The sequence below is a fragment of the Anomalospiza imberbis genome, chromosome 5 (assembly GCF_031753505.1).
Source record: "Anomalospiza imberbis isolate Cuckoo-Finch-1a 21T00152 chromosome 5, ASM3175350v1, whole genome shotgun sequence".
Taxonomy (NCBI): Eukaryota; Metazoa; Chordata; class Aves; order Passeriformes; family Viduidae; genus Anomalospiza; species Anomalospiza imberbis.
The window spans coordinates 6,298,479-6,311,653 of record NC_089685.1 but is presented as its reverse complement, the minus strand read 5'-3'; the positions used below and the strand labels follow the sequence as shown (position 1 = coordinate 6,311,653).

Sequence of the window (13,175 nt, the reverse complement as noted above, 5' to 3'; positions counted from 1 at the left end):
AGCACACTGCACGTGAATGGAACTGTGCAAGACCAGAGGAGATACAAATAATTCTGTGATTACCACTGCAGAGGGGGTTTTTCTCTTTCACTTAATGTATTTTAAGGATTTTTTAAGATGGCCTTGATCTGTTTCTCAATATTTGCTTATATCTAATCTAGCATGAAATTCAATCCAGGCAGTCCTGGCTGCAAGTCTTCCCCTGCAAGGTTTCCAGCATCTTAGTAATGAAGAATGGTGTCAGCTTTGTTTCAGGTTTCACATTTTTTTTCACTGGGATGAATTCTTTGCAGCAAAACTATTTGCTTAACACTGAGCCAACTGTGAGTGCCAAGGCAGAGCTGCCCTGTGCCATACCCACATTTAGAGGGTCAGATTCCCATTCACCTGAAACCTGAGAAGGGCAATTCATCCAGTCTGCATCTCCTTGATCCAGGAGATGATCTCATGGTTTAGGCTGATGTCAGCCTCCAGGCATGCCCAACTGTCCCCCTACCCTGAGTTTTGTAGATCCTGGCTCCTTTCCATGCCTGCCTGCCTCCCTAGCAGGGATTTCTGCAGAAGTGCACAGCTGTAAAGGAGGCTCCACGGGCAGGCACAGGGGGTCCCTCCAGGCATCCAGATCAGCCCAAAAGATCTGTGGGGGGAATGATGAAGCAAATCCATGCATGATGCCAACAAATATATTCTTGGAAGGGCCCTACCCTGACACCACTGACATCAGTTTCACTAATGGTACCAGTGGGTATCCCACCCTAGGTGGTGGCTGTGTGTCTGAACATCCTGAACCATCCTTGGGGATGCAGGGCCCCACTGAGCAGCAGGTTTTTGGGATGTCCTGGATTTGCAGTTGGCAGGGCTTGGAGCATGGCAGCACAGGGAGAGCAGAGTCAGCCTTCTGTCACCCCAGAGCAACTGCAGTGGCATGAGCAAGCCAGGTTTTAACAAGTAAATCTACATAAAAGCTTTCTCAGAGAGTGATTACTTAATATAACAACCAGCTGTCTCTTCAATTCTTGCTGAGGCAGCCATCCCTTCACCATTATTCACAGCAGAGAAAAAACAGGGGAAAAAATTTAAAAAGCAGCAAGCCTGTTTTGTCTATAAAATAAGCAAAGCACCAGAGAAATGATGATACCTGACAGACAGAGATGTCAAGTGGTTTTTTTTGGGGGTTTTTTGTTTGTTTGTTTGGGGGTTTTTTTGGCTTTTTTGTTTTTTTCATTTCCTATCCATCTATCCATTTCTTGATAGAAAAAAAAAAAAGAGCTCTTACTGCTGGGGTGCAAAGAGGTATTTAGTCATTAACCCCTTAAAGGTCAATCCCACAGCTTTTTTTACATCAGCTACACAATCTAATTACCATCACTTTTATGTTAGCATTAACCCACACAGGATCTGAATGTCTCCTCTTTAGTTCAGCTGGCCCTGTACTCTGCTGTGCAGCCTTGGACAGAAAAACAATTGCCATAGGAGAACATCAGCGGGCACCAGGAGAGCCTCCAGACTGGGAAAGTGGAGTATGGGACCACACAGGCCTGCAAGGGCTGTACTTTTTGACCTGAACACAAATCGTGGCTTGACTAGATGGGTTTGTCCCCCAGAGTCAATCAGGAACATTAATCTGAATTAATTAAATGCCTGAATTTATGTTAGGGCACATTAAACTTCTGCATGGCCAATTTTATTCAGAATTAATGTAGCCTTTGATTCCGAGTTAAATTGCACAGAAGAGTTTAACAAGAGGTAACTAATGGGTTTCAAAACTAAATTTGGATTTGTCTTCCTGGAGACCATCGAGTCAGCCCTGGCGGGCTGGGGCATAACAGAGATAAGAATCTAGGACAGAGAGTTTGTGCAAGGAGTTTTGTCATTGGGCTGCTGAAAAAGAGAAAAAGGTACAATATTTAATTACCCCTGCAGCCTTCATGTAAATCTTGAGAAGGAATGATTCTTCCACACTTGTTGTCTTCAACATGAGGAGAGGAACAGCACTGCCTCCTGGCATGGAGCAGGGGGCTCCTTTAACCATCATCTGATTTAAAGGAGAGCAGGAGCTCCCACAATTCCACCACATTAGGAAAGCTTTTCATTGCTGTTTTTTTGTTTAGTTTTTCTTTGGGTATAGCCCCAACCTCACAGGCTTTGCAGGAGGACATCTCCCTTCTCCTCTCCCTGCTCTTTATCCCAGCAGCAGCTCCTGTTTGTAGGTGCAGGCATATAAGGAGTGAGGCAGTGCCTGGACATGAATCACTGCCTGAACATCCTGTCTCCTGAGGAAACAGGGATGGAAAGCACTGGCAGAAGTTTAGCTGACCTTCTGGGAACAGTTCACTCTGTTTAACAGGAAAAAAAGCCTCAGACCTTGGTAAGGCATGGATTGGATTTGTAATAAGGAATTTAATGATGCCTCTACCACAGGATCTAGGATAGTAAAGAGGTGGGGGAGAAGGTAAGACATACCTAAATAGCTTAGAAAATATTTTTTAAATCTCTGTTCAGCAGAAAATAGCTAAAGCAGAGTATGATTTGCTAGCTAGACAGTATTGCTTTACAAGACACATGTGCACATTACTGCCATTAAGCAATCAATAAGCCTGGGTGCAGGGCTACACACAGTTTATTGTTCCTCCCCTTGCTTTGCTCTGACTCAGCACTGAGTCTGTACAATTGGGCAGGTAATTCCCAGGCAGCAGAGAATTTCTTGTGATAAATAGTGGTGTAGCCAAAGGGGAAAAAAAACCCAAAACCAACCCCACAAGCAAATCAGGCATGTTTTTATCTATCTGACCTATAAGCTTTTTTTTTTCCTCTTTAACTAGAACCTCAGATGGCTGCTTCTCTGCAGTCCAGCTCTTCACACTCTGCACTGCCTTCAAGAACCCTTCTAGCAGAGGATTCCTCTTTCAGCGTGTTCACACCTGCACAATTACCATAAGTGGAAGAAATTTCCTCTATTCTACAGCAAACAATGGAAAGGACTGCATTTCTCTTTCTGCTCAAAACCAGAACACAGATGGTTTCAGAGCAGGTTATGAAACTCTCCACACGTCAGTTCAGAGAAAGGCTGTGTCACACAGAGGTGACTGTGTGCTGTTGTTCCCCACAGGCAGCTAATGCAGCTGTGACAGTCCAGTTCTAGAGAGCCCATTTTCTTCCTCAAACACATTCTAAGCCACTCTAAGCATGTTTTCCACATGTCTTAATGTCTTAATTGAAGATAAAAAGAAAACTCCCCTCTTGATGTGGTACCAAACACAGTGGGATTCTCACCCTTCTCTGAAACATCCAAGCAAGGGGAGCTAAGACTCCTCACCAATTTCACTGAACTAATTACTGTCTGAAATTAAGCACATGCTTAAACGCTTTGTCAGGCCCAGGCTTCTGGATTAACTGCAGACTCAGTCTCTCCCCAGCACATCACTCGACAGCGAGCTCCTTCCCACTCCGTCCCCACCCATCCGAGTCTTCAGGGAATGTTGCCATGGATTTCCACGGGACACAAGAGTCCATATTGGAAGAACCCTGTTAAGGTTGCTAGGCGTAAATATTGACTTAACGGCTCTTCCGCCTTTTTTCTTTTTTAAGAACAGATTTGTTGGCCATGGCTGGAAAAATAGAATTATGGAGTATGCATGATTCACTCTGGCACTCTCACAAACATGCAGATCAGTTGGCTGGCAGCTCGGCTCCTCTGTTCGCAGAACATCGCTCCTAAAATGTGTCATTTTGTTTTGGCAGCCAGAGTGCCCAAGCCCACAGACAGAGATAAAATCTCCTACCTTCCATGTACTTCACATGGGAGTCACTGACCTTACGCTGCACAGAATATTGAATTAATACTCCCAACAGCTTTTTAGTCCAGACACACAGGAGGACTGACAAAAGTTTTGGTTCCACACTAAGAGCCCGGCCCAGAAACCTCCCCTCTCACACCCTCTCTGCCGACACAAGAGAGGGCAGGAAAGCAACTGCAGGTAAAACTGTTTATTCAAAAGTCTTTTCAATAAGGGCCGTTTCACAACCAAAATTCTTGTGACAGAAAGAAAGTAGCAGAGGTGAGAGGGGACCCAAAGCTTTTGGTCACTGCATTCATGTTTTCATCACCAGTACTCCATGCTCAGACTTTTAATCCTGACTGCAAAAAATGCTCCTCCAAACATTACTTCGACACACAGCATCATTCAAACCCTCTCCCATATTGATTCTGCCAGATCTGAATGATTTGGCAGGACTGGCAGTGGAATGAACCTTCACCAGAGATGACTGAGAGTACAAAATATATGGGACACTGTGGGCATTGATCCTGGACATGCCAGCACAATCTCTGACTATTCCTAAACACCACATACAAGGGCATGAGCAGCTCGCCTGAGAGCAGCCGGACACTGCAGGAAGTTTATTCAGGATTTCCTACCAGACCTCAATTTGATATACAACTGGGGGAAATCAAGAAGAGTTGTTACATTTCACAACATTTGGCAGAGGTCTGCCAGAAAGTACAGAGTTTGTCAGGAGGAAAATAAAAATCTAATGATTGAAGATAGGAGGAGAAAGTCCAGTGTAGGACAAGAGATGCTTCTCTGAAGGATCTCAATGAGTTTGCCTGCATTTTAACCAGGCAGGGTGTCTTTGGGACATTTATCCCATCAGAGTTGAAGCACCCTCAAATGACACAATGCAAAACCAGACAGGGAGATAAGCACCAGACCTGTGCATATTTCTATTTGCTTTGCATGCACATATGCATATTTCTATTTGCTTTGCATCCATCCTCTGTGTCTCTACACCTTCCCCACAGGGAACAGGGACCAACAGGTCCTGCCAGGCATCCTCTGTGCACATCCTCCAGATGAGGCAGTTCAGTGCATGGTACATTTAAGGCTGTGGCACCTCACAGCTCAGCAGGGAAGCCCAGGGCTCTGGGGTCCCACCCATTCATTAGACAACACAAGAACTAACCATTTCCACTCAGTGTTAACCTACAAGAAACAAAAGCAAGGACACTTAGATGGAGCTTAGCAACAGCTGCTCAGGATCCATTGAACCGCGCTCAAATCTATTTTTACTGACAGCTTTTGAAGCAGAGAATTCATTAAACAGAGGAACAGGTTGATATCCATTCTCCTCAACTGTAGGCAGAATTTAGTTTGTTATTTTCTAATTGTTTCCTTGGTGGCACATACAAATTCAATACTGCATCTGCAAGCAAGGATGTCTATTTTCAGAATAAAGACAATGACAGGCAAAGTTTGTATTAGCAACAGCTAAGTAGAAGACACCAGGAGATTAAAAAGGGACATTCTCTTTTAAGGTCCTAACATGCATAGGACAAGAGATTGAGTGCTCTAATTGCATGAAATTAGGGAATTTTCTGCCCACTCATTCTCCCGCCCTTGCAGCTGGAATAGCAAAGCTTGGGTGCTGCCTCCTGGTTTCTCAGGAAGTTTTTTGCAGGGAACAGAAACGTTTCACAATGCAGAAGCAAGAAATAACCTAAGTGATTTCTCTGCTCTACCAGCTCAGGATCAAGGCTGATGCAAGTCAGTTCTTGCTGCATGTAGGTATTGCCCCTCTTACATCCCACACAAGTACCAGGGGACAAACTCATCAACACAAAGACTTTCAAGCTGTGGTTATTGGCCATTATTGACTGGTTACAGACATGGCAATGACTGAGTTTTATGACAGGCTCTCAGTAACACCACACAGCAAGACAACAAGCTGCATATGTCACTGGGTTTACATTGCACTGACCCAAGGTGGGCTCAGCAATAGGAATGCACTGCTACAAATAGCTGTAGCTGTTTGGAGCCCCATTTATGTCTCTCTGCTGAAAAGGATCCCCTCTGCCTGCTGAGATGTCTGAATTTGCCCTTGAGCCAGCTCCTTTGACTTAGGCTGGCTGAGCTCTTCATCCAGTTAGCTTTTAGGATCTGTTTTGTCACGTGGTGCCCAGATGATCAGCCATCACCTCTGACATAACCAAGCGATGGGGCAAGAAGTCCCACGTGGGACAGGAGTGCAGCAGAAATAAGAGTGTCCCAGTCCAGTGCAGAGTAGTTCTGTATAACTGGGCTACCTTTAACTCAATGAGAAGAGAAGATACTTTTAGAAGTTTAAAACATACTACAGGAACCAATCCTAAAGTAACCAATCTCTTTCTGTTTCCCAGAATGAAAGTCAAGGGTGATAACTTCAGATCCAAATGTCTCAAGTCAGATGAGACGAATCCCACTTTAAGGGCATAAGATGAGGAAGAGAAAAGGATCAAGCCTCTAATAACTACAATGAATTCATAGCAATTGTGAAATTCCTTTTTCTTACCCATGTATTCCAGTCAAAGTAAGGAAAAAAACCACATCTCCCTTCCAGAAGTACAAAGGTACCACTCATCTTTATGGCACAGGTTAACACCATCTCCTATGACAATCCATGGCATGTCATCATTTTAGAGTAATTAGTAAACAGACTGTTTCAAGGATTTAAAAATTATAACCCTGCTCCCGCTCTCCTCAAATCCTGTGACACAACTGCTGATATTCTCAGTGGATAAAGTCTCTTTATGGCATTGTAGACTTACTCTAGCCTCACTCCTTTCCCATTTTGCAGTTATCTAGCTGCATTAATATGAAAGAGCATTTCTCAAAACATTTTCAGCACCATTTAAATTTGCATGATCTTGTCTGCCTGTGATGGGCTGAACAACTTTTCAGTCACATTTGTCAATCACTGTCCCTCAAGTGCAAGAGTCTAACTGAAGCAAAGGGGCAGAAATGAAGGTCTGGTACTCACTTTCTCAGCACTGCGATTTCATTCTCTATGCTGCTTTCCTTTCCCTTCAGTGCCTTCTTGGGAATGCATTTGACTGCAAAGAGTTTCCCACTCGCTCTCTCTTCAGCCAAAACAACTTCAGAGAATGCACCCCTGAAAGAAGAGAAGAAAAGCCCTGGTTTAAAGTGGTATTTTTTCTTTGAAACCTGTTAACTGAAACACAACCATTGAACATAGACCTTCTGGTGTCCTTTGGAAGCTGCTCTTGTTAAACACAGAAATGACATTGCAAACATCTTTCTTTGCCTTTACAAACATATGGAGACATTCACACTCATGCAGTACATTAAAGTCTTAACAAACACAACCATTTTAATAAAGAACCATAATCCAGCAGAAATGCAAGCAAAGCTTGAAAATGAGAAAGTACCATTTTGGTACACAGGGTCATGGACCATAGTCTGGCTACTGACTTGGTGGATGATGTACTTTTCCCCTTTCTGAGATTTTTGGAGGTTTAATTCACAAAGCAGCCCAATGTCCCCAGGACTAAGTGACATACCAGTGTCAGGAGTGCTCCTGTTCCTCAGTCACCACAAGAGGTCAGGGCCCCCACTCTGGTCCTCCCTGGGCTGCCCAGAACTTCTCCTCACCATTGGATCAACCCTGACTCAGATTGCATCAGAATTTCTCTATGCACACAGAGCTACTCCACAACACAAACTGATGTGTGTAACCACTAAAGCCAAAGAATTGGATTAAATCACAAGTCTAAACATTGGCCTTAGTAGCAGCCTCCCTATGGTTACCCCAAGAGGGTTACACAAACAAAGAAACATCATCACAGCAGCCGGTCACTAATTGCCAAGAATGGGCAGTGCCTCTCCTTCATTGGGTTATTTCATAACAGTGGATTATTTCTTGCACTGTCTTTGCTTCCTCCCAAGCCTCTGGACCGAACCAAGAAGAGGCCAGGAAAACATCACAGTCAGTGCTATTGAAACACTTTTTCAATTCCCAGATTTTTTGAGCATTTGAGCATCGTTCAGACTTTGCTACTCTGGACAGACTTTGCAGTGGTACATTAGGACCGTCCTTATATTCTGGAACTTGTTACTGGTTTAGCAGCAAGGTACTGGGCCAGAGAGAGCACTGACCTGATGAGGAACAGCAAAACCTCCTCCTGAAGCATCCACTTTGTCCAAGAGAGATCAGATCCAAGGACTTGTCTAACCCAACGACAGCTGAAGGATCAGAGTGAGCAATCTGGTCTAGTAGGAGTCCCCTGCCCATGGCAGGGTTGGAACTATATGATCCTGAAAGTTCCTGCCAACCCAAACCATTCTTTGATTCTATGAAGGTTTGTGTTTTATTTATAAGATATAAAAATAGTCTTTCCTTTATCATTTCCCCTCATCAGCAGATTATTCTGCTCTCCTACACAGGTCGCTCTGATAAATGCTCAGGAAGGTCCTGAGCAAACCCAACCATCCAGCCTGCTCTTAAAAGGTTAATGTTTGGTCACAGCCTCATCTGGCTACCACCAACTTTCTCTGGCTTTCATTCCTGACAACTGCTGCTTATCTAGATGTTTTGTGAATAAACAAAATAATTTCCTTTCCTGGACAGGCTCCTCCTTTTTAAGTCATGCACTTGGATGACACAACCAGGCTGCTGTGACCTCATCAACAGCTCCCAAGCTGCAGAACAGCCGCATGAATCCTGAAGTGGATAAGCAAAAGGAAGAGGCTGCTGCTCTGGAAACAAAGTACCTGTACCCAGAAATGCTTTTGTAGCCAGCAGATAGGGAAGTAGTGATAGGAAATTGATGAAAAAAGGCTTTTGCATGATGTTATACAGCAGATGTTTGACAGCTTGTCCACATGGAGCAGTGATCCTCTGAACCAAGAAATGTTTTGCCTCACTTTTACTAAATAGGACAGACTATGCCTACATTTATGCCACTTGGAGTAGCAGAATGAGTCCCCCTTTTCTGCTTTGTGTATAATCCACCACAGCATGCCAGAGCATCACAGGCTCCAATTTAGGGTCCACACAACTGAACCAAATGGTTTACACAAATAAGCCACCCAGAGTGTTTTTAATTATGATCTTTCCTTTCCTGTTATTGACAGCCCTAGCCATTCAATTTACCAAATAAGGTTTTCATCCTGACCCTCATGCTTGGGACAGCCAGACCAGAACTGCAGTAAAACCCTTTTGCTGGAAAGCCCTGAGACCTCTGGGTGCTTACCAGCTTTGGTCGCAGACCAGAGCACTCAGAAACTCACAGGGCTGCTCCCAGCTGTATTCCATGAACCCCTTAAGTCCCATCTGCTTAAGCTTTCAGCACTTTGCTCCAGCTGTGTCTTGAACAGGCTCCTTGCCTTCAGTGAAATGGTGTTAGAAGCTGCAATATTCCCACCAGTCATTTACTGATCACACAGCTCTCCCAGTGTTTATGATACTATAAAAATACAGGGAGCTCCCATCCCAATCTGCTTTTCATTGCTCATCTCAGAAAACAAAACAGAGGAAATCCCTTTATTTCCCCTCTACACTATATAGTTAACTTTGTGGAGCACCTCTTTTTCAGCTGGCTCCATCATTTCGCTGGATTTCTTCCTCCACTCATCAGACACGGTTTCCCTGGTTGGAAAGAGCCTCAGTGAATTTAAATGAAACTTTTTTTGTGGAGGTCTGCAATACTCATGAAACCCAATTCCCTATCTCCTTAACAACCTTTCTCATTATAGCGTGAAATAACCTGAAGCTCAGCTAAAGTGTTTGGTCCCACGTCAACCCCAAGCACGGACAGGGTGCTTTTTTTACACTGATTTTTATATGAGGCCATGGCATGAAATTGCTAAAGCTGGGAAGAGTTCCTGGGCAATGGGAAGGGGAGAGGTGGGATGGATCTGCTGGGAAGGCATGAGGGAGATGTGAGGAGGCAGAAGTGAGGCAGTCTGCATTATTCTGTGCACTTCATATGCTCCTGTGCTCACAGAGCAAGGGAGGGGGGCAAAGCAACGAGTCAGTGCACAAAAGAAAGAGAAGTGAAGTGCTGGAAGGAAAGAGAAGGAAGAGAACAGGTGCAGAGAGGGATCAGAGTGTTAAACAGAGACTCAGCAATATAGGGCAAGAGGAAAGAAAGGGTGGGAGGGAGCACCAGCAAGGGAGAGGCAGCAAAGATACTTCTGGAGTCTGCTGGAGTCAGGGAAGAGTCAAAATACTGAATAGATGGGCAAGCAATTATCACAGGTTCAAACATGCAGCTGAATTCATCCACCCTTAATGACACAGTCCAGCCTCCACTAAACCCCTCTTGACTCAGGCATGAATTGGTAAATATCAGAGAGAAAGTCAGAAAGACAAGGCTGCTCATTTTCTTGCTAACAGCAATATATCCTACAGCAAATCCCCACCTGCTCAAAAAAGTTCCCCAGAACTACCAGATCAGCAAGCTTGATAAAGATTTTTTTTCTCCCCAAAAGGAATTAGACTGCTTTTAAAGTCATTATATTAATGGAAAAAGCAATTAATTTCTAATAATTAATTACAATTATTTACAGATATTTAAAATGTAATGTTGTACAAAGTTTTAGAAAGAAGTTTGGGGTAGGAAAATATTACATTTTACACCATCAATATGACAGGACTTTTATGAAAAGGCCATGGCTTCCATTAAACATCATCAAGCAGTGTTGAATGATAAAAATGAAAAAAACCAAATATCACACTCTGATATAGATTTTTATTTTTTAAATTGGGATAAGAAGTTAACTAGTTAAAAATTATGATTGTAAATGTGTCTGCAACGGTTGGGGTGCACCATTCCCTTCAGTTGGGAAGGAGGTAAATGCAACCTTTCCAACATGCCTGGGGGCAAAGTCTCCTCTCTGAAGAGGAGCTTCCAAATCCTTCAAGAATTTTCCTTGTCCTGCCTGCAGATGATAGTAAACAACCAAAAAAGTATCATTTTGAGGCTTTGAGGAAGTAGGACGGTGGTGGAAATGGGTAAGCAAGAAACTCCTGCAAAATGAAACCACTTTTGGCTGTTAAAATCCGTGCACAGCAACAACCTATTTTTGAAAGTTTTGACCATATTATCATTTACCCTGGAGGAACTGCTCTTTTCAAACTTCTAATTAAGGCATGGAATAATTTTTGATTTAGATCACTTCCATATGAATTAGGAACAATGTAAGGGGAAAAAAAAAAAGATGTTAAAGAACTTTATGAGTGACATTGAGATAATGGCAAATTCTAGAGGGTGCTTGAGATGTTTTGAGTCCTCACCCCTTTGCAAACACCTGGACTATGCAGTATCCTATGAGATGCCAATTTTCTAGAGTTTTGATTAATTTAAATTATTTCTTGTGCATTATTTTTCATTTATATGGATTTAAAGATTAGAATTTCAATATTAACATTGAAATATGACCATTATCCATACCCAAACAGACTGGATTTTCTATGAGAAAGCAGTGGCTGCAAGGCTAGGCTATCCTGCAGATCAAAGCAAAATAAAGAACAAGAAAGTTTTTCCTTCTTCTGTTGGAACTAGAACTTATTATGAACATTTAATATCTGAAATACAATGAACAGCATATATTATGAGAGCAAATCTATGCTCATTCAACAAAAAAAATTGCTGTGACAAAAATGCTGACAAAATGAAGACAAAGCTGATGGAGGGATGAAACTTCATTTTTTCCATTCTACCTCAATGTTGAGCAGTTTTCCACTGCATTAGCAGGTGCTCTGTCACACTAAGTCAACAGACATAGCCAGGAAACAGATTTCACATCTTCAGGCTGCATATAGCTAATGTTCTTAATTATAATACAATTGGCTTCCCGTGTGTACTTTGCCCTGGCCAAATCAGGGGGGAAAAAAAGTGAACACTTAACATCTGAAAAATATACCATGTCCATCCACCCTGAGACAGAAAGGCTGACTGAATCAAAGGGAGACAAATCAAACTGAAGGTCATTTTCATAGTGTGGCTTTGGCAACCACACTCAAATTCTGCTCCTTGACTCTCCAAAGAAAGGTGACTTCGGACTGCACCACAGAGGGGGAAAAATGTCTTTGTTAGCATTTTCACAGCTTCTTCCATGGGCCTCAAGGAGTTAATTGCAGGATGAGCTCAAGCTCTGTGGAACACACCAGGGGGGTTCTGGTCCTGCAGACCACTTTTCTACTAAGCCATTTTTCTGCACAACTCATGTTCTTTCTTTTGGCTTTTTAAAAAAATTTTCTACTCAGTTGTTTTTGTAAACACCTCCTTAGTCTCCTCACACATCATTCAGGTGCATCCCAACACACACCCAACTAAAGCTGGAAATAAAGCTTTTCATTCCAAAGGCATGTCCATCGGTGTTCTAACAGCTGCATGAAAATGAATTTACAATTTAACTTCCAATAGTTTGGTGATGTCTGAATGCAAAGTTAACAATACAGAAGTGTGGAGAGGGTTTTTAACCAGCCAAGAGGAAAGGAGAAGGAAAGGAGAAGGGACTGTGCTACACATGGTACAGAAACCAAATTCTCTACATATTCCCAAGAACTGAATATAAATTCATGCAAAAAGCTGACTAATCTGGTGGCGGCCATCTATGCTTTAGAGCACAAATACTTTTTTTAGCTATTTTCATTCATCAAACACACAGTTCCAACCCTGCAGCCCCTTCTATGGCAATGCTTCCTCTGCCTGGGCAAGAGCACAACAACTGGGATCGCTGTATTAACACTGGTATTTTTAGCCTCCCTACTCATTTAATTTCCACTAAGCCTCCCAGCCACAACTGAAAATGCTGTTTCCTACCTTAGGGCCCCATGAGTGCCTGCTCTAACACCAGACATGGCCCTGCCCTGGGCAGTGTCTGACCCCGGTTCCCTCTCCAGGAGAGATCCCCATCCCTGCCTGCAGTGATGATCCCATGGAGGTGCCTGATGCCGCAGGCTGGGGCTGCTATTAACCCACCAGAGATGATGAACAGCACTTTCCACTGTGCCAAAATGCTGTTGCTATATCCTGATGGACACTCCAACAATGGCAAGAGGCACAGATACTCTTTGCTGGGTGTTCCTGCAGCAAAAAAAGCTCCTTTCTGGAGCACTGGCACCTTTCTCTGTGCCCTGAGCCCTTGGCCCATGCCCATTCCCTTTCTGGAGCACTGGCACCTTTCTCTGTGCCCTGAGCCCTTGGCCCATGCCCATTCCCTTTCTGGAGCACTGGCACCTTTCCCTGTGCCCTGAGCCCTTGGCCCATGCCCATTCCCTTTCTGGAGCACTGGCACCTTTCTCTGTGCCCTGAGCCCTTGGCCCATGCCCATTCCCTTTCTGGAGCACTGGCACCTTTCTCTGTGCCCTGAGCCCTTGGCCCATGCCCATTC

The 13,175-nt window shown here is 43.6% G+C and overlaps 1 protein-coding gene across 3 annotated transcripts in view; it reads right to left on the bottom strand.

Annotated features, from left to right (window-relative positions):
- Window positions 1-13,175, bottom strand: part of CAMK1D (calcium/calmodulin dependent protein kinase ID) — a 208,770-nt gene that overhangs the window by 112,541 nt on the left and 83,054 nt on the right. For all 3 annotated transcript variants that reach the window (XM_068189489.1, XM_068189487.1, XM_068189488.1), the window contains exon 2: window positions 6,796-6,927. In XM_068189489.1, the coding sequence (XP_068045590.1) occupies window positions 6,796-6,927 (132 nt within the window). The remainder of the gene's footprint in view (window positions 1-6,795; window positions 6,928-13,175) is intronic.